The 21705-nt window shown below is 40.5% G+C and overlaps 1 protein-coding gene across 2 annotated transcripts in view; it reads right to left on the bottom strand.

The window, feature by feature from the left end:
• Positions 1-6233: 6233 nt before the first annotated feature.
• The window catches only part of LOC148014563 (dihydroflavonol 4-reductase/flavanone protein), a 90253-nt gene continuing 74781 nt past the window's right edge, over positions 6234-21705 (bottom strand). The window contains exons 6-8 of one of the 2 annotated variants that reach the window (XM_087667069.1): positions 18173-18286; positions 7221-7260; positions 6234-7024 (exon numbers count right to left, since the gene is read on the bottom strand). In XM_087667069.1, coding sequence (XP_087523195.1) covers positions 6872-7024; positions 7221-7260; positions 18173-18286 — 307 coding nt within the window. In that variant the 3' untranslated portion in view covers positions 6234-6871. The remainder of the gene's footprint in view (positions 7025-7220; positions 7261-18172; positions 18287-21705) is intronic. The other variant, XM_087667068.1, reaches the window with a different exon arrangement.

Genomic DNA, 21705 nt, shown 5'->3' with positions numbered 1-21705 from the left:
TTTGAGGAGAGAGAAAGATTGAATTATTGAATTCTCATTTCTTCCTTTCATGCGAAATAAAGTATATAGACTTTTGGCATAAAGCAAATATGCTCTCTCCACTCAATCTTGTAAATGTGAAAGAACAAGATTAATGGCCTCATGATCCAACTGATGCTTCCTTCTTGGATCCCAAAAATCACATCTCCCATCAAGTCTATATTCACCTCCAAAGTTTTTGTGATGAGAATAAAAGCAAGAGGAAGAAGAATAGAATCAATGATAGAAAAGAAAGCATCTTCCCATAGTTCCTTGCTCTTTCTCTCACACTCACTCATTCTCTCTCTCATATGGTATGGCAAAAGGCCGTCTTAAATTTCCATGTAATCATGGCAAGAGGAGAAGAAGAAGAAGAAGGCAAGAAGATTGAGTACAGAGCTTCGCCCCCATGGTCTCACTCTCTCCCTCACAACCCTTTTCTTCCTCTCACACCATCTCAAGCTTTGGCTATGGTGAAAACAAGAAGAGAGAATATGGAAGCAAGAGCTCTCAAGTACCCACATGAATGAGATATTCTTCTCATTTGGCACCCTACATTCTTAGCATTTTACGTGCAGGCCCTCTCTTCTCTCACACTCTTTCAAGCTTTGGCTATGGTGAAATCAAGAAGGGAGAAGATGGAACCAAGAGCTCTAACACTTACATACAAAAGATTGAGAGATTCTTATATCCAATGTAGAAGACTTTAATTGGAAGAGAATATCACATGTAAAATAAGAGTAGGTTACATCAAATATGATCCCAAGCATTTGACAAAGAGGAAGATAACCATGCAAGCAACACTTACGCTTCCAATTGAAAGGACTAATTGCATTCTAGGCTCAATCATTGCATTGTAAAATTTTTTGGAGGCTTCTTGTTTTATGTGGAGAATGGTTTTCTTTCATGTGATATGGGAAATTGTTAATATGCCATGCTCATATCTTGGGATTATAAATTTTTTGAAGCAAGCTTGTAATCTAGTTAATTTCTAATCTGTACGAGTAAGAAAAATCAATATCTATTTTAAAAGAGGTTTATCATATAGAGTAATAAGAAAAATCAATCTTCTTTATCAAAGAAACAAGTAAATTTGGTTTATATAGATTCTATAGAATAAGTGACTTGGCAACATGCAATAATGATGTTATTGCTATCTTGATTGAAAACATGCCTAATCTTGAATTCAAGGAAATTGCTATCACCTTGAGGAATCTTCCAAGCTTGAAGGTTGAAGGTTGTTGATCCCAAAATGGCAAGGTTGCAACACAAAGAAAAATATTAATTACAAAAGCTACAAAAAAAAGTTGGTAAAAGGCAACCAAACGCAAAGTCAAAGGAGTCAATAGAGACTAGATAGTCAAAGAAAAGTAAATCAATGATGTGTGGAAAATGATTGATCAAAATTTTGGATTTTTAAACCTAATCTTAGGCATCAAAATCATTAGGCAAGTCATCACAATCAAATTCCAATATTCTACTAAACTATTGCTATAAACAAGTGAGAGTGGAGGTCACTCCTATGCACATTGTAATATATCTCAATGTTACGTTACTTCATGTGTGCACAAAACACCCACAAGTAATGTGGATCCATAGGCAAGTTTATCAATTGATGTAAAAATTCATGCCACAGGAAACCTTGAAGGCCAATGGGCATTGTAATAGACTAGATGATGAACTTGAGATAGGATAAGGGTTGATGTCACCTGCTCATAGAACCCTATTTACATAATGTGTAGAATGTGCTAATCATGACATGATACTTCTATGCATTTTTTTACATAGTCCATAGGTTGAATAAACGAGTCTTATACATTCATTTTAAGGTCATAGAGCTCTATTCAAAGATTGATCTCACTGACGATTCAAATTTTATCACCTGAATGAAAACTAATGATTAAGAGGTTTCTTATCTTTTTTGAGTTACCCTTTGGATCCATCAACCTTTTCTTCCCCACTTATTGCCTTGCATACGTATTTGTTCATGAGCATAATTACTTTAGTTTGCAATGCATGAATTTTTTTCTTTGCAAACTTCTTGATCACAAGCTTTTGAGTTTCCATGGCCATTTGGAACATCTTACCACAAGAATATGATTATGCTTGAGCATTATCTTACTCCTTACATAACATTTAAGACATACCTAAGTCTTAAGTTATCATGGAAAAGGAGAAAAACATTGTAAATAATACATTTCTTAATGTAACCTAATGTGAATAAGGCTTCTCTAAATTCGGTTAGAAGTATCAAGTTTAGAACTTGGCAGTGTGAATATATAAGAAATTGAACCAATTGCAGCTTGTAACACACAAAAATTAGTTCAAAAATAACAAGATTAATACTATGTATTGTGAATAAGAATAAACGTTATGAAGCCTTAAGAACTAAGATAATTATCAAAAGTACAAGTTACTAGTATGTTTCATTCTAGTCCCGCCATCTTGCAAGGAGCAATCAATGGATTGGCATGACCTTTAAGGGAATAGTGACAACCAAAACCTCACCGTGAATGGTGTGCAATATTAAGGAAAATTGTGAATTCCAAACGTGCATGCAATGGGTAGATGCTAAGTAATGCAACAAATTGAGACTAAGTTTGGCATGAAGGGTGGAGAATTTAAAGTTAAGCTTGATGAAAGAGAGAAAATAGAGGCTTGAAGATGATTAACAAGGGTCAATGCTCTAATACTTTTAAGAAATTGATGGTTTTGTTCTTACATCTTGTATTAGGGTACCACACCTTGCAACAAACATTAGAAAGTGTATATTTTTATGGACACCTTTAGGATCATGTTTATAAAAAATATGAAAATGTTAGTGATCCTAGTCAAACTCATCTCCGATAATTCTTATCAAATTGAAACATTTATGAGATAATTTGATATATGCAATATACCTTTGCATTGAGATCATTGCAATTTGGAGAAAACTAGATTTAACTCTTTTTCATAACTTTGTATAGCATAGTTGAGAGATGTTTTGATATATTTTCACATTTTTTAAAACCCATTTTTAAAGTTAGGAATTTGCATTCAAAACTTGTTTAAAATATGTACATCACAACAAAAAAATGTCCATAAGGAATACATGATTTATCTCAATACATTAGCAAGATTTATGAAGCCTAAAATGAAACAATCATGTCATTGTGTCAAAGAAGTCATCGTGTTCCCATTGTTGCAAATAATGATAGTCAATGGCTTCCTGAAGTCAAAAATACTAATGGTCTTGAAGGGTCAAACTTGCCAAGGATATGCATATTTATGATCAACAAACTTTGGATCGTTGTATGGGTAAGGTTCAAGATTTGGGGTGGTTTTTACACACCTTGATCACAAGGCATTGTATGCACAATTCTTATGGGAATCTTTGATGTAGAAATCACAACTACCACTTATCGCTCATCTTTGATAGAAAAATTATAATATTGAATTTTGGACATGGAAATCAAAAGCACCAACCTTTAATTATCAAAAGCTTCCCATTATAATTGTGTAAAGCTTTTTTATCAAAATATTCCCATTATAATTGTGTGTAAAGCTTTTTTATCAAAGGTTTAGTTAATAAATCAAAGATGCATCTCTAGTATCTTCAGTAAGTGTCTTTTAGGGTGAGGTATTGGGCCTTATGTTCAATCCTCTTCACATTATCATGGATCATCTACAAGCTTGTTTGAGTTAGCTCACAATTTTAAAATGTATCGCCTTTCATAATGTAATGGTTTTTATAGTATAATGCACCCAGGTAATACATGTATGATTAATGGTTTCTCCCGAAATGTTTGAAATAACTAGGTTGGAAATGGGTGTATGCACATGGTGGAAGTAACAAAAATTGAAGGGTGGAGATGGCAACCAATCACCCCTATAGTTTTTACAAGATCCTTGTGATTTTTATTATAACAAGGCTTACAATTTAGTATGACATCAATTTGCTAAGGTTATTACAATTAATCATGATATTTACTATGGAATATCTTTTGTAACAATAGGCAAACTTCTCTAATACCCTACCATTATAAAAAGGCATCTTACTATTATAGATGATAATATAAATTTACAGAGAAGCTCTTTTGACATAATTTGTAGTGAATATATTCATAAGGCACTTACTAAATTTTCAATTATGAATTTTCCAATTACTCAAAAGTCAATTGTGTTGCTTTTCTCAACTATGATGGATCATGACCACCCTCTTTAAAGTCTACAAATCTCATCAAAGTAAATTTTCAAGATACCTTGAAAGTACAATGTTTCCAATTAGATCTTTCTAGCATATGAGACACACATCAACCTTCTTTAGGTATATTTTTAATGAAAACATTTTAATCATTCAAGTAAGGTTAACTCTCTTTACTTGCCAACTAGAAAAGCCAACCTTATGAAAAGGAGACCCAAAATTGGAGGCAAACCTATGATAGCATTCCTATCTTATAAGCCCCTAAATTATAAGTACCTTGTGCTTAGTATTCTCTCTTCTATCCATATCAAGAATATTTCTGAATTAACCCCACACAACAAATAAGATTTGCTCCATACCTAGAAAATACTTTTGATTAAGAAATGATTTCAAAATATTACTGAGAGATCACTCCCATTAGTTCCAAACTAGTAAAAACTTTTTGTTGAGGGACTATTCGAAGGTACTACAAAGTGTTCACTCTGAATGTATCACTGTATCTAGTAAAAAAAAAATTGGTGAAGTTTGGCAAAGACATTAGGCTTGATACTATCAATGAACTCGAAAAACATTTCTACAACCAAGCATACCAAGATGCAACCATGATCATGATTATATCTTGACTGTGCTAAATTGTTTAAACCATTCTATGAGACAATGAGTCACTCCTAACATGTATGGCCTACAATAGCATCTTATTTTATGACATTGTTGTCATACTACGTATAGATCTAGCTGTTTTTCTTGTGATGGCCCCTTGCTTTCCTAGGCAATGGCAATAGCAACACTCACTATTGATTAAAACAATGGCAATGCTCTTTGCAAACTCGATTCCTACATGCCAATAATGGCCTTGATTAACGTTGGTCTACAAGTCGGTGGCATAAACTTGTGCCTAAGTTAGTAAGACTATTGGAGGCAATTATGAAACAATATGCCCTCTTCCTGGGATAGCAATGAGGGGGTGACAAGCTAGGCCTTCAACATCGTACAAGGGTGGAGCTAAATGAGAGTCAAGGACATTCCAAAAGACACTTGCAAATGGGCAACATAGAATTGGTCTCACTATCAAAGGGGTTAACTTCAAGATATTGCTCCAAATATCATGACCTTTGTGTTGCAAGACTTGATTTGACGCACACCAACTTGCAACCATTAATACTAGCAAGCATACCCTCTTGCCCAATTGACTCAACACATCTCATGGTGCACAAGGCATGAATATCATACACAAGCCATTCAAATCCAAGCACTAGAAGGCAATCTACTTTGTTGCTAAGGTAGCAAGTGATAAGCCAATGGGAACCACCCCTTTTGATGACAATGGGAGGTTCTCCCACAATTCATCACGCACTTAAACAAGCATTTTGGGGGGAGAGAGAGAATGTGCGCGCGCGCGCGCGTGTGTGTGTGAACCATATTTGTAAAGTAGTTTGAAGCCTTTTACGATGCGCGCCCCTTTTCTTCGAAAGGATTCTGGTAGCCTTAGCATTTCATTCTGTGGATTTTCAAGTTCCTTGGCAAGGGTTTTCACAATGGCTTCTCAAGAGGTTTGCATTAGGGTAGCTCTAGCCCACAACCGGAGCTTCATACATTAGGGTAGCTCTAGCCTACAGCCTGGGCATCATAGCCCCTTCAACTTAAACCATGATGCCTTTTACAATGCCTTGAACTTTCAGGCTGCATCTGCTGGGTGTCCTGTCCTCCAACACATGGGTAACATCAATCCTCTATATACCCCCTGGCCAAAGGGTTCAGGTGCAGGAACCCATTCATGGTCAGCCCCAGCCAAGCTGTGGCCCATGGTATCCTTCTCTTCTAGAAACAGAATTCAGCTTTTGACAGGGCAGCATTATCATTACTCAGAAGTTAAACCATGGACTTGCTGGATGCACACGAAACCTCTCCTGATGACACATTCAAAGTGAGGACTTCATTGAACTTCCACAGAAGTTCATCTTTTATGCATGGAAACCACTTTCAAAATCTAAATTCTTGAGTACTAAAATATTAAATTGTGATATGAATACTCGAGATAGGCATCCTCTGCTTCCATTGATACAAAACAATGCATGGCATGCTTGTAACAAATATTTACTTACCTGTGAAATGATCTTTCTAGACATGTATCTTAGTTCCCAAATAAATTACAATGCTATGTCAACATAACCATAGGAAAAAGCACATGTTGTAGCCACTATTGTAGCCTTCATTAAGCAAATTTGGCACTCCAGCAGACATGATTTTAATCCTTCAGTGGATCAGTCACACAATACCATCTATATGGGCATTGCGATCCAGCTTAAGCTTATCTCATTACTAATTTAGCAATCCTGATTTTCTGCTGTGAACCTGTTAATATGAGCAACTGCAGAGCCTTAATGTCTGCCATATTTATGTGCACAATCAACCAAAGCTGCTTTGACATATGAGTACTTTTAGGGAACTCCTGTATACAGGCTTAAATCAGAAACTTCCTGTCAAAGAGCTGATATGTAAGCTGAGGCCAAAGCCTTCAACATTATGAGGTTAGCTCCAAGTGTCTGAGGTGTATCAGTTACTGTTAGATCACGAGCCTGTAATGTGATGGCAGATTGTGATGTGACAGCAAATCACTAGGGCTGTGAAGTGACAGGTATCCTTAAAGAAAAGAATCCGACACTGATCCAATCAAGTATGAAACCACCGCTGTGCAAATCTCAAGGGACTTTCCAAGAAAGGAGCATATTGACGTATCAGAGGGTTCACTTTGGCTCCAATCATAGACCATGTACTTCTGTGGAATGAAGCTGTTGTTGGAGCATGATGCATGAGTCTGAGCAACTGCAAGAATAGACCAGTGCATTTAATGTCATCAGAAAATCTCACTCTAAATACTTCATCACAGTCATCATTAAGATCTATCAAGAGCCTTGAAACTACAAATCATAACTCTACATAAGCACTCATTGTAAGCATAGGGAAGGTCAGCTATGGTTCTTTGTTGCGAGCAAAAATCTTTACAGGAAGTGTTTCTTGCCTGCCAATACACAAGCATTTGTATTAAACTCTTTTGTGGCCTGCAGAAGCAAAACAGCAAGGGATAAGTTAGCAACCATAGATTTCTCACATTTGTTTTGTATCATCAAATTAAAATTCTCTCTTTTCCATCTATTAGACCATTTCGGTCATTTCTTTTTCCCTTTTCCCTTTAAAAGAATATATTATACAGCTAGAATTCTTGGACTCCCCCTAAAAGGTTACAAAAGGTGATATCAAACCAAAAAGGGAGACCCACTGATCTCACATGACACAAGATTGCTCATGGCCATCATGTCTTCCCTACTACATGTATGGAGACTGCATCTCATCTTTTCGTTTCCTGTCCAATAGTCTAGACAGATATAAAATTTCATATCCAGGGTCTAGACTTCAGTGACAGCCAAGAACCACTACATAAGCATGGCCCTGGGAAGAATGCCTCAGGCAGGCACTAGCCACAACATTCTCAATTGTTTTATTTCTTGAGTTGGATTGAACTTTGGACATGTTGCCTACTCGAAATACCTTTCATTCGACTCATTTCCTGGGAACTCATGGTCATAGATCACATTAGATGCTTATTACTTTGGCAGGCTTCTATATAATATGAGTGGCTTTGTGTCTTGAGGTTATTCACACAACTTCTGTCATGGTTTGCGCATGACAATGGACAATGCTTTCAGTGTTTAGGATACAAGGCGTGTGGCTTTTCTGACTGTTTATTAAACTGTGAAGCTGTTTCGTGCTTGCCAAATGGCGCCAAATGGCCACTCGCACATCTAATAGTCTCAATTCGATAACATGTACCAAATAGGATGAATGAATGAATGAAACATAGATGAGACCTGAACAGATAGTATAATGTTGTCAGAGTACAAAAAAAATCTCAAACCAGGTCACATCTACTGGTCTTGTGGGATCTAAAAGGACCATGGAAAACCAGATGCAGCAGTAAACATGAAAGTACCCATCTCTATGAAAAGGTAAATAGTAACAAATCTAACTTAAACCCAAAGATATACTGAAGTGATGGTGTCAAAATGTTGGGCTCGGCCCCAATATCCATCTCGTGGAAGGTGGCAACCTCTGCTCCATCATGTCAAGGGTAAATAAAGTCTTCTCCATGGGTGCTTTGTGCAGTAAGATCAGTGCTCCAGCATGTGGTGGGTAATAGCAGTATCTCCCAAGAGGTCTAGGATGTCTAGCACGGGTTGCGTCCTTGGACGTCCTGGATGGGCACTTGCAGCATTGGCTGTTGACCACTGACCATTTGATCACTAGGTGTGAATGCATCCTAGAAGTTAGGACACCGAAGGGTCATGCAATGTGAACACATCCTAGGGAGGTTGAGTTAGTAGCACTAAAGGGTCATTTGTGCGAGATCTCTTGCGTCATCACACTTGGGCTCAAGACCCTAGGTGGATGCATCCACACATAGGATTGTGTGGACTGATGGTATGGGACATCTACCCTTAAGATGGAGCTTGGGAGTGGACATGCTCCTGGCCATAGGCTTAGTGTTGAGCCTGATTAGGCACTATGGCTGGGAGACGAGCTTGATGTCCATCCTCTATATTTCTCTTTATGCTTCTATGTCTTCTGTCTTGTCATGTGTGCAAGTTCGAGATCTATGGGGGCATTTTAGCTATGGCTTCTATGGCTTTTGTCTTGTCATGTGTACAAGTTCGAGACCTATGGGGGCATTCTGTTGGTATCAGAGCAACCACCTACTCTCTACCATGTGACATGGTGACATGCTCAAAAACACTAGAAGCTCATAATATTGTGATGGTCCTTGCCTAACAGGCACATTCCCCTCCCAACAAGGGTGGCATGGACGCTATTGTTAAGAGTGCAGCAAATGCAGAAGCATAAAACCATAAAATAAAGAGGTAAACATGAGAGAGAGAGAGAGAGAGAGAGGAGAGAACAACACTAAAGATTGCAGAGTATAAATGCTGAATACTGAAGGCAGATATATTAAATAGGTTGTCAGAGTATCACCAGCCGCAGTCCTCTCTCACTTGCAAGAAATTAAAGTGAATGTGACCCCCAAGCAGGCCAGCCATAAATAGGCTGAGGAAAATGAATACATCAGGTCAACCGGTAAAAAACTGGCCAACTGCATGCTTTAAATGGTCAACTGAAACAAAATAATAATAATAATGCAGCGATCAGCTTCCTACTACGTGCCACAGCCTGTCCGCGCAGTCCAGCCTGCATGTCCTGCCTGGAATTGTGCCCAATCTGCTGGCAACTGCATGTACTACTGCCCGACCTACATAAACTGCCATGTACATGCCTGTGCCCATACTAGGGATGACTAGATCTCTAACTACCCCCCTCAGATCCTGGACAGGACATAACGCTCAGGGATTTGGAATGCTAACAAAGAACGGCCTGAGGAAGTGATTTGGTAAACAAATCTGCCACATTATCCTCAGTCTTGCAATATTACTCGTCAATGATCCCATCCAAGAGCTTCTCACGAATACTCCATCTCTATGGGCTTCGTCCTAGCATGGAAAACAGGATTCTATGCCAAGGCTATGCAGCTCTCATTGTTGCACAAAAGTGTGGTTGCTCCTATCTATGAACAGTGAAGCTCCTCCAATAACCTCAGAAGCCAAACAGTCTCCCAAGTGGTAGCACAAGATGCTTAATACTCAGCCTCTGCAGATGAAATGGCAACTGTAGACTGCTTACTGCTGCTCTGAGAAATCACACTTGCACCTAGAAAACAATAGCATGTCCTCTTATCTCCCATGATCAACATCTCCAACCCAATCTAAGCCCATCCAACCTCGTAACACCAAAGCCAAACCATCTACACCTGTTGGATAAAATAGGCCAAGGTTGTGCATCCCCATCAAGAACTGCAGTATCCATAAGGTAGCCTACCACTAAACCTTCTTAGGTTCACTCATAAAAATTGCAAGCTGACCAACTGGAAAGCACAAATCAATCCTAGTATTAGAAGCCAAATCAATGACCCAATCAACTATCTATAGCGAGAAGCATCTAACAACGGTCAATTTGTATGAGCCATAGCCTTCCAATTCAAATCCATGGGAGTAGAAATGGTCCAACAATCCTACATCTCAAAAGTGGTCAAGCGCTTCTGCACATACCACTATTGGGAGAAAATGATTCCCCTCTCAATCTGCCATATCTCATGATCTAGAAAGAAATAAAAAAGCCCCATATCCATCATCTCAAACATCTCATGGGGTGTTGCTGTAGTCTGCTTGACCATCTGCGCATGCTTCACTATTAAGATGAGATTGTCCACAGAGAGCACAAACAGCACGTGCCCTCTAGCTAAGATGTGGACATACAAAATTTGGATCGGATGTAGATCTCTAATACCTTGACCTATCTCAAAGAAATGAGTCTCTCTTCTCATTCCAAGCATGAGAAACTTGTTTTAGACCACAAAGGACCTTCTTTAACCTATATACCTTACCATCCAAGGAAGAAAAGCTAGGACATTGCTCTACATAGATCTCCTCTATTAAGTCGTCGTTCAAGAACACGGACTTGACCTCCAACTGGTAAACTAGCCATCTCCTATGGCTAGCAAGAGCAAGTACTCTCAAAATGGTGGCCATACAAGCTATGGTGGAAAAGGTATGATGGAAGTCAACATCTCGCTTCTGCACAAAGCCCTTGGCAACCAATTGTGATTTACGCTTGTCCAATGTGTCATCATTGAGATATTTGATCTTAAAGACCCACTTAACTCCAATCACCTTGCGATAAGCAAGTTGAAGCATGAGATACCAAGTGTCATTTCAATCGATAGACTCCAACTCCTATTCCATGGCCTTCCGCCAATGATCAGGTTGCAGCACCTCCATTCCCAATGTCAACTCCCTACCATGCATGGCACGGGCAATCAAATCATAGTTAGTATAAAGAAGCTCAGTGACGTGTATGGTTTCTCCAAGATCATTGTGGGCCATGGTATGGCTACCACTCCTCGAGAAGCCCCTCAATCCATGCATCACAGAGTCTCAAAAGCCCAATGAGAAGAAGGCTAATACTCACCTCACTACCTGCTCGGCCGTAGTCTCCGGAACATTGATTGGCAGGAAATCCAATGGAGAAGTAATTTCCTCCTCCGTAGATGGAGCCTCAAAGGGCATAGGCTCCACGGAAATTGGCTCAAATGCCCAGCTACCACATAGATTGCCAAGAATAGGGTGCTCCTGCCCCTTTAAAGCTGAAAACTCCATGATCCACACATCTCGACTCTATAGACATCTCATAAGATAGGATCATATATCCTATACCCCTGTGACTAAGAGCTATAGCCAAAAAATGTCTCTTCCAAGCCGACTCCAACCTATCCTTTTGCTTCTTTGGAATGTGAACATAGGCATCACATCCAAACACCCTAAAATAGAAAACATCCAGCTCTAATCCAAAATATACCTCAAAAGAGTCATACTAGCAATGGTAGATGTGGGTAACCGATTTAGGATATGAACTACATTGGCCATTGCTTTGGCACAAAGACACTAGGGTATCTGTCAATGCTCCATCATAGTTTGAGCACCCATCTCAATCACACTCCTATTCTTTTGCTCCAAAAAATTCCCTTGAGGAGTGTTAGTGTTAGCAAACTCTTGATGAATCCCTCAATACGCACAAAACCATGCTAATTTATTCATAGCAAACTCTCCACCCTTGTCGAATCTCACTATCCTAAGATTCATGCTTGAAGAATTCTCCTCGAAGATAAGCCCATCCTTAAAGTGTGAGAAAGTTTTTGATTTTAATGCCAAAAAATATGACAATAGTTGTCTCCGTACGTTGTATGGTACAGATCATACTGTACGATCCATACAGTACCATACGGTATGTATCCCTACGGATTCGTAAAATAAAACGCAGCCACTTTTGCCGCTGCATCCTCCCGTGTTCTGTTGCCTTTAATTTGGCACATTCTACCTACGTGGCACTTTTTTTTGGTTGGGGGGTGTTTGGAAAGCTTTGGATACCTCATCTCACCCCCTTTTCCAACTATGCACTGAGGCACCGTTAAATACTCAATATGAGAGAGAACAGCTGTAGTACATGAGAGAAATAAAAACGAGCGAATGCGAGCATTGAGTTTATCCCAATGTGCCTGAGCCTTTGCCAACTCCACCTTTTCATTGGAAGAGAGTCTGGACTTGTCTCCCGAAGAAGTACGATGAATAGTCTCCGTAACAAGCTCCGCCAAATCATAGGACTCCAGGATGGCAAGCATCATGACCCGCCAGATGCGGTAGTTCTCGCCATCGAGCTTTTGATCTAATGGAAGAGCCGGTAAGACGGGCACCTTTCGGTCCATGATCGCCTGAAACTCTGTCTCAGCCTCAGAAGACATCTCCACCTACAATGTCTACACAAAACACAGAGAGTAATCCCCTCTGACTATGAAAATACAGCATGTTAGAGCTATGGTTTGTTCGTCCCGCTCCTTTACCCATCAGGGGCAATGAAAAGGTAAAATTTGCACTTGAAGGCCCAAAACGCAGCCTTCTTCCTTCTCTAACAACAAAAACCAAAAGCAGATTTAGCGAATCTTCTCCTTTCTCGCACATCCACGCTCACCTCAGCCTTGTTTTGATGTGCAGCTCACATACTCACACTTGAACGCTGAAAATGCAGCCTTGTGTCGCGTTGAAATCTCCTCTTCAGATGGATCCACCTTAGATCAATCCTTCAATGCTCTAATACCATGTCAAAGTGAAGCAATGCGGAAGTGAATGACCAAGACAAATAGTGAACTGAGAGAGAGAGAGAGAGAGAGAGAGAGAGTGAAACGCAAAAAATCTGCAATGAAGAATGCTGTATAAGGATGCAGTTGCAGAGAGAATATTTGCGTGTGTCTCCACCTCGAAAATCCCAATCTTTGTCGGCCCCAAGGGCAGTCCCCCTAGTCTGCAACCTAAAAACTGTGAAAACAACTAACTGAAGCTGCTAAAAACAAAGCCTATAAATAGGCTGGAAAAAAATACCCCAGCAAATGCATGTCGGCTCCATTAAATGTTGTCCGACTGGCTCCAATCCGACTGCTTGCCATGTGGCACTTGCGACTCGCTGACCCGCCATGCGGCACCCTGCTTGTCCCGGAGCTATCACACTCTAGCAGTTACTCCTCCAAAGCAAAAGTCTATTATTTGCTCAATCCTCAAGCAAACAAGATAATCATTAGGAGAGAGGTAGTTTTTGATAAGAGGGATACTTTGCAATCTTCTACACCGGACTCTGCACTGTTTCCTAAGATTATTCCATCGGAGATCGTGCCACCTAAGCCTGGTCTATCGCGTACTCCTGACCTTCCCACAGATTCTTTAGCTCGCAAGCTCCTTTCCAAGACCCATTACCTCACCAATACTAGCAAATCATGCGGGATTTGGAGATCCTTCCACCAAATTCCACTCCAAAGGACCCTAGAAAATCCACACGACTTGCATCTCAGACTTCATTTGTGTCGCTATTTACAAATGCTTATATAGCACATTCTGAGCTAAATAGTTGACAAAAGGCTCTTCAACACCTCCAATAGCCAGAGGCCATGGAAAAAGAGCTAGAGAATACTAACCAAAATGAGACTTCGACCCTGATGGACTGTTTGAGTCACAAGAAAGTCATCAAGACGAAATGGATCTTTAGGACTAAGCTAAAAGTTGATAGAATTTTAGATAAATACAAGGCTTGTCTTATAGTGCAAGGGTTTCGACAAAAGCAAGGCGTTGACTATGAAGAGACCTTTGCTTCTACTATACAATTGAAATCATCCTGTTTATTGGTTGTGCTAGCCGCTCACCACGATTGGCCGATCTATTAGATGGATATCAAAAAGTGTCTTTCCAAACAGTTATCGTCACGGGAATGTGAAATTCTGAGATGCTTTAATCTTGTCAATAACATTTGATTAGGATATTAATCAAATGTGCAAGGTTGTTTAGCACATGTGATACACATGGAAGTTATTTCATGGTAACAGGCCAAGGACCCCAAGAATACAGTGGGTGTCAAAGGCAAAAGTTGTAATAAGTTATACCTAACAAGTACTAGGTTTACTCGTCGCTGTTAGATTTGGGCCTAGATCAATTTATTGGCCACTAATGTCAATGGTGACATTAAAGAGTCTAAAGGTCAACTGCTCAGCAATACTTGGAAGATAAATTGACCTAGTCAATCTAATTATTGATTTGTGAAATTAATTTTTTAAACACTAGAATAAATATTAAATTAAATTTTAAAATTAATATTTTTAACATTAATTTAATAAGCTAGATAATGCTGAAAAATGAGATTAGAAGATTGCTATTTTGCAAAACTTGCCAATGTAAGTGAAAAAAACGTTTTTAGGAGCTAGTGAAGTCTATTCCAATCATTGTGAGAGAGAACGAGGTTGTTGGAGAGCAAGGAGAGGCTGCTAGTGTGATTTCAACCACCAGGGATCAATCCTACAGCACGTGATAGTAATTTGGAGCCCTCCAAGAACAAGTGAGAGCAGCCCAAGGTTCTTCTAGTGCAAACGACAGCAATTAGAAGGGAGCATCAATCTTTCTTGTGGTGCTAAGCTATAGGCGACAGCTTCCATGGCTATTTGAGTAGGACAACAATTTTTCAGTGTTTCTCGTGAACTCTGAACTGTCTCTCTACAACATTCTGTCTCATCCCCCAACCCTCTCTCAAGTTATCTCAACATTTTCCAATTATTTGAGCCATCAAAGAAAGAGATCTCAATCAATCTCTGCGGTAAATTCTAATTTACAGCAAAAATTAGGGTTTTAACAACCGCCTCAAGATGCATGCTCAAAATTGAGAGCCTAGGACTTAATTCCAACAGCTGAAATTGAGGAATTTCAAGGAGATTCAAGAGGCCAACTGGCCAGTATCAGATTTGAAACTGAATTTGTCTTTCTAGAAGCAAGGTGAAGGCCAATTCCTAGCAAACCAAGCGGCATATTGATTTGGAGGCTTGCTAGTCAATTTGGACAGCAAGAGGCACTTGGATTAGTAGACGAGATCGCAGGATCTCTTTGTACTCAATCGATTTGCAATAAAAGTTAAAGAAATACCACAAGGGGCGCTAGTTTTGGAGCCAACAGGTTGTCCAATGTCCAAGATTGTATGGTAAAGTATGCATTTCAATTTTATAAATTTGTTAATTGTTGTAATTAAGTGATGAATAAGATTATTTACCACCCTATCCGAGAAGGAATGTCGGTTTCAGTTATCTAGAGAAGAAAGTCTACGTGGAGAAGCCACCTAGGTTTTCTTCTGCTAACCGAAAAGATCAAGTATATCACCTGCAAAAAGTTTTTTATGGGCTGAAGCAAGAATCACACTCTTGGATCCAAATGGATGAGTTCCTTCGAACTCAAGGATACTATTCTACCCCTTATGACCTTATATGTTTGCATCACTTCGCAAGGGGTCAGCTATATCCTACTATATGTAGATGACTTACTTATCACAAGCTCAAATTCTGTTGCCATAGCAAACATGAAGGCCAAGCTTTATGCTACTTTTGATACGACCGTCCTTGATTTGTTAACTTACTTTTTGGGAATGGAGGTAGCTCAATCTAGGGGATGTATTCTTGTATCACAATAGAAATACGCTCTTCTGTTGGTGGAACATTATTGCTTGGATCAAATACGGTCTATGGCCACACATCTCGATCCCATTGTCCACATATCTAAGGATACCCTAGGATAACCCCTCAATGACACACCTATAAATCTGTAGTAGGGAAAATGCTTTCGTTAATTCACACTAGGCCAGATTTAGCATAGTTAATTAGCTTCCTCAGTCAATATTTCACTGCACCTAGGATATCACATTGGATTGCACGTCTTCATGTTTTGAGATATTTGAGGTGTACCTATTCTTGTGGCCTAACTTATGGTTCTAGTTTATGTTTGCGAGGGTACACAGATTCAAATTGGGCAAGAGATCTTGACACCCAGTGTTCCCATGGTGACTACCTCTTTACCTTGGTGGACAGACCTCCCATCTCTTGGGCCAGCCGCCATAAGCAAGAGATGATGGAAACTTATGCGGCCTAGACTGAGTATAGGACTCTCTTTGATTGTGCCATGAAGGCCATCTACCTGAGGAGCGTGTTGGCAGTGCTTCAATTCCCATGTGCTACACCAGTTATCCTCTACTATGACAACTAGAGTGAGATTGCACTAGCTGGTAGTCCCCCCATCATAGTATGTTGCATTATGTTTTCACTTTACCAGAGAGCAAGTTAAGCTAGGCACTATTCGCCTAGAGTTTGTGCCTTCAGCAAACAATTTTGCAAACATGTTGACCAAGGATGTCAATTGGCCGATGCTACGGTACTTCCTACCTAAGCTTGGCTTGGGTGCTTCCTACCCCACTTCAAATTGATGGGGAGAGGGTCCTTCCCTCCAACTTTCCCTTCCAATTTGAGAGGGGGTGGCTTTCTTCTCTTGTTGGCAATGGGGTGCTGCTTACAGATTTTGATTCAACCATTCTATATATTCTACTTTTGTATCTCCTCTGATGCCCAATCTTTCCAATATATGCTCCACCACCTAGCTCTAACCATTTCCATTATCTGCTGCTCGATCTGCTTGCTAGTACATCTATCTAGAGAAGAAAGTCTGTCAGTCAAGGGGACCAATAGAGGCACACCTTGCAGGCTTGTTGTCCCTGGATATACAAGTGAGAAAGGTTGCCACCTTTGGAGGAAAGTGAAACACCACCATATTGCACAGCCCTCACGTACAATGAGCGTCTATTGTGGAAGGACTCCTGTAGTAGGAGCTGGGCATGCTGAGGGAAGATCCTAGCAGATGAAGATGGAGCAGAGTAGCCTGTGGATCTGGACTTCCGGTTCGGGCACTGCTGCTGTCTAGGTGGATATCGGTCATCCATGCAGGGAGACGGGGAAGGAATAGGTGGGAGGAAGAGGGGATGAGAAGCCTGAAGGACCCATGTGCAGAGTGGTGCAGAGAAAATGCTTGAGCACAGGAGGGGGAGTGACCGATCACTTGTCTGAACACCCCTGTCTTCTCATACTCCTCCATAGCCAGCACTGACTAAAGCTGCTCCATAAAAAGCACTCACTTCAAGATATATGACTTGGGTGGAACAGCTGGTTTGATATATTTTGGCAGTAACAAGTTTTCTGGTATAAGTTCTTTTCTAGGGTTCATTGTGCCAGCATTGGACCAGAGGTTTCCATTGCACACACTTGAGGAGTGCTTCCATGCCAAGGGCATGTAGCACGAGAGTATTTTAAGGGACCAGTGACAAGAAGGTGCAGCAAGGAAAGCCGTGAAAGAAGAGGGGGAGAGTGCAAAGACAATGAAAACTGGAGGCGGTGCTATGCACAGCGCCATGGCACGAGCATGGTGAAGAAGGTGGTGGATGGGATAATGGGCGGAGTAGAGAGGGTGAGCATCCACACAGAAAACATGCTGGATACAGAAGGGGGCAGGTGCAGGAAGAGGAGAATAATCCAGAAGGAGATTTGCCATGATGGAAATGGGAGATCAAGAAGGAGATGAGGCACAATGAAGAGCAGCAGCAATAAGGAGGGGTGCAGTGGGGAAAGGCTGTGCATGGAGTGCAGGTGCCAGCAGCAGCAGGCAGCTCAGATCAGTAGGATTACCAACTCACTTCACATGATCATTAGATGCCTATATACATTCCTAATATGGGGATACAGCATGCACAAGAATGTGCCAAGTCTTTGAAAACTTTTCTAGTATGGGGATAATGTGCTGACTCTTTGAAGACTTAAAAAGAGAACTGCTCCAATCACTTATACACGAGTGAACATATCTCGATACACATTTAACACAATAAAAAATTTCAAGAGATGCTTCCTCAACAGACAATTGGCAGAATGCTTTAATCCTCAACAATTGATGAGTTTTGGCACCTTCAGGAAGCACTTACGTGAATAATAAAAATATCAGAAGAAAACCCAGTGCTACTTCACAATTTGCACTGAGCATTCGAATTGTTGTATTATTTGTGTCTAGCCACAGACATGGCTTCTCCAAGAATTTCCTGATCAGAAGATAAGTAAGATTTAAAGCCTAAAAAGAGTGTACGTTTTCAAATTTAAAGCGTCAGGTTCCATCAATGTTGTCTAAATTTCAACTGCTAAATTATTCTGCTTCTTTTGATTAATTCACAGCAAAAACCTTTCCCAAATACTTGCAAGAATAAGCAAGGGTATATAGTTGATACACTATGAAGTTGAGATTACCACACAATTTTGCAAACAGATCCTAAACCAGTAGTTTTAATTTTGATTAGTCTGTAGTAAGACTGTGCTGAACTACTGATATAGACTCAACTTTTGAGAAAGAGTGCAGGGTTCAAGCATGTATTCGTCATAGTGGCATTCTCAGACACAATCCCCACATACATGCATAGATCACTGCATCGAACCTACATGCCCAATTGCATGCATGCATGCCTGAATGCACAAAAAGACACCATGCCATGTGCATTGCACACACCAGGAGTTTTCTGGTTGCTAGATCACATGCTACAAGGTACATCTTAGAATCAGTCACCCAAGAGTTACACCTGAGATTCTAGAAGCTGGTTTGCATGGCAGCAGAATGCAAGCCATCAATGAGAACCAGGAGCAGCAATCTAACCAGCATCATTTACACCCATTATAGTGTCCCTAAAACATGAAAGCTCCATCACTAATGTAGCTAATGAAAACTAGTAGTAGTGTCAAAACCTTTGTCAATCTATGCAGGAAAATCACAACAGTGCAACCATTTGGAAACCATTCCATGATGCCCAAAGCTACTTTACCCATAAAAGTCGGAAACCTCACAATAAGATGGAAGATTCTGGCATGTAGAATTAATTCACTCTTAAAATAATAACTAATCAGCATGTGCTGCTGAAATTTGATTCCTCGACACCAATACCAACATGAAAGGTCCCCAAGCCCTTCTTTCATAATCATCTTGCTGAAGAACAGGGCATCCTAACACAAGACATTACGCTCAAAAGTTTAGATTCTCAGAATCAAACTCTCCAAACAACTCTAGCATTCTTTGGAGAAAATACTGCTCAAATTTGGCATTCAATGAACCACTCTTCCTTCTTCCAAGCCTTCCGTGAGCCTAGCATTGGGAACCTTTGTGTGGAAGCCAATTCTTTTTTCTACATGCAGCATATTGCTTGTGATTGCCTGTCCTACAAGGACATCATATCAATGGGTTAGAGCATAACTGACCACAAACACATTACATGGGCACCATAGTCACCTTCCTATTTCTAAGAGCTCTTTGAGAGTAGCCACTAGGTACTTTGATGTGATGAGGCAAGTGGCGACCAAGTGGTTTCTTTCAAATAGTCCAGCACTGCTTCTTCATAGTAACACACACTCTTGATGAATCTAGAAAATCTATGCATCAATCACGAAATACACACTATATAAAACATAATGGAAAGCTCTTCCGATCTGCTCCTAGCTGGCTGCTCTGCAAGTTGTTCTGTATCCACAATGGAAAACATTGAAAATAAATTTGGGGTTTCAAAACTACCAACAAGGACTATACCCCCCACTTCAATTCTGGCTGGCTGATGAATCCATATGGCCAGCGTTGACATCCAACAGTTCACTTTCAAGCACCCCAATGCCTTAAAGGAGCGTGGTACAACATATGGTGTAGAATTATGAAGAGAGTTTGATGATTGCGCTGGACTACGCTCTCGAAATACTCATGCAATAAGTAGGCAATCAGTTATTATCATAGGCATCTTGAGTGCTATTAGATTGCAATCCAACATGAGCAGCAGAAGCAGGGGTGTTCAGCTAAGCTAAGGCAAAGCCCTCAACTGTCAACCAAGCCCCAAGTAAGGACAGAAGTATTGGCAAATCTGTTAAGCCTGAGTGCAAACCCAAAGTCAGTGTGATGAGTTCTCTATCAGAGTGCCACGTTGATGAATGAACTAGTGCTTGCTGCAAAGCTATAGTGGTTCACCAACCAAAAGAACATGGAGACATTGCCAACTTCACAAAAGTCGCTCTCAATAATATCAATTACACCTTGAGAATGCCAATGGATGGAGGGTGCAGTGGTGCGGAAATGTATGACCGCAACAACGAGATAGAGTGAACATGAAGAGAGAGAGAGAGAGAGAGAGAGAGATCGCATTTACGAAAAAAAGAGAGAGAGATCGCAGATCTGTTGAAGAATGCTGAGTAAGGAATACAGATATGTACACAGACGCAGTTCATATGTCTACGTATCTCCACCTCAATGATGTCACCTTGCTGTACACCTCAAAGTCTGCAGCAGCCAGCACGATCTCTGCCCTGAACTGAGCCTGAATCTGCAATCAGAATAATGCCAAAGTGTGCTGGATATCTGCTATTTATAGCAAAAAAATAGGCAGCAAAAATAGCAGTCGGCCTGCCAAATCTGGCCAACTACACCAAAACTGGCCAACTGCCTGTCCAACTGCTGCTGATGTGACAATGTGACATGGCTGCTGACGTGGCACATTAGCAGTGCCACGTGACGATCTGATGTGGCTGCTGACATGGCTGACTGTCTAAGGGATGACTAAACCATATCTCAAACACCCCCTCTCAAACCCTGGACACAGCAATAGATTGAGGGATCTAGAATGCTGCCAAAGTAAAACCTGGGGAAACGCCTTCGTAAACAAATCTGCTAAGTTGTCCTCTATCTTGCAATAAACCACATCGATAGTCTCATCTGGAAACTTTTCCCGAAGGAAATGGTACTATATCTCAACATGCTTCATCCTAGCATGAAACACAGGGTCCCGGGCCAAGGCAATGCAACTTTCATTATCGCAATGAAGTGTAGTAGGACTGGTTGGCGGACAACCAAGCTCCTCCAACCACCTCCGAAGCCACACCATCTCGCATGTGGTAGAAGCCACTGCTCAATACTCTACCTCCGAAGATAAGAAAACCATGGGTTGCTTCTTATTGCTCCATGAAGTAATACCTACAACCAATGTAAAGCAATAACCTGTCGTGGACAGCGAGTGGTACACATTGCCAGCCCAATCTGAATCACTCCAACTAGTAAGCATAAGATCTAAACCATCTATACTTGTTAGATACAAGAGCCCTAGATCAAGGGTCCCCCTCAAGAATTGCAAAATCCTCAAAGCAGCCTGCCAATGTACCTCTTTAGGTTCCGTCATGAACCCAACCAACAAACTAATAGCATAACACAAATCAAGACTAGTGTTGAGAAGCCAAATCACAAACCCAATAAGGTACTTGTAACGGGCAGCATCTGCCAAAGGAGAATCAATATGGGTCGTGACCTTCCAGTTCGGATCCATAAAATTCAATAGAGACTTGCATCCATCCATCTCAAACGTAGTCAAGAGCTCTAGCACATACCACTGCTGAGAGATGAAGATCCCGAGCAAAGTCTGATAAATCTCATGCCCTAAGAAGAAATGGA

Source organism: Lygodium microphyllum, chromosome 25 (genome assembly GCF_053477565.2).
Source record: "Lygodium microphyllum isolate KBCC chromosome 25, Lygodium_microphyllum_v1.1.10, whole genome shotgun sequence".
Taxonomy (NCBI): domain Eukaryota; kingdom Viridiplantae; phylum Streptophyta; class Polypodiopsida; order Schizaeales; family Lygodiaceae; genus Lygodium; species Lygodium microphyllum.
The sequence above is the reverse complement of the archived record's forward strand: the minus strand, read 5'-3'. Positions and strand labels throughout refer to the sequence as shown.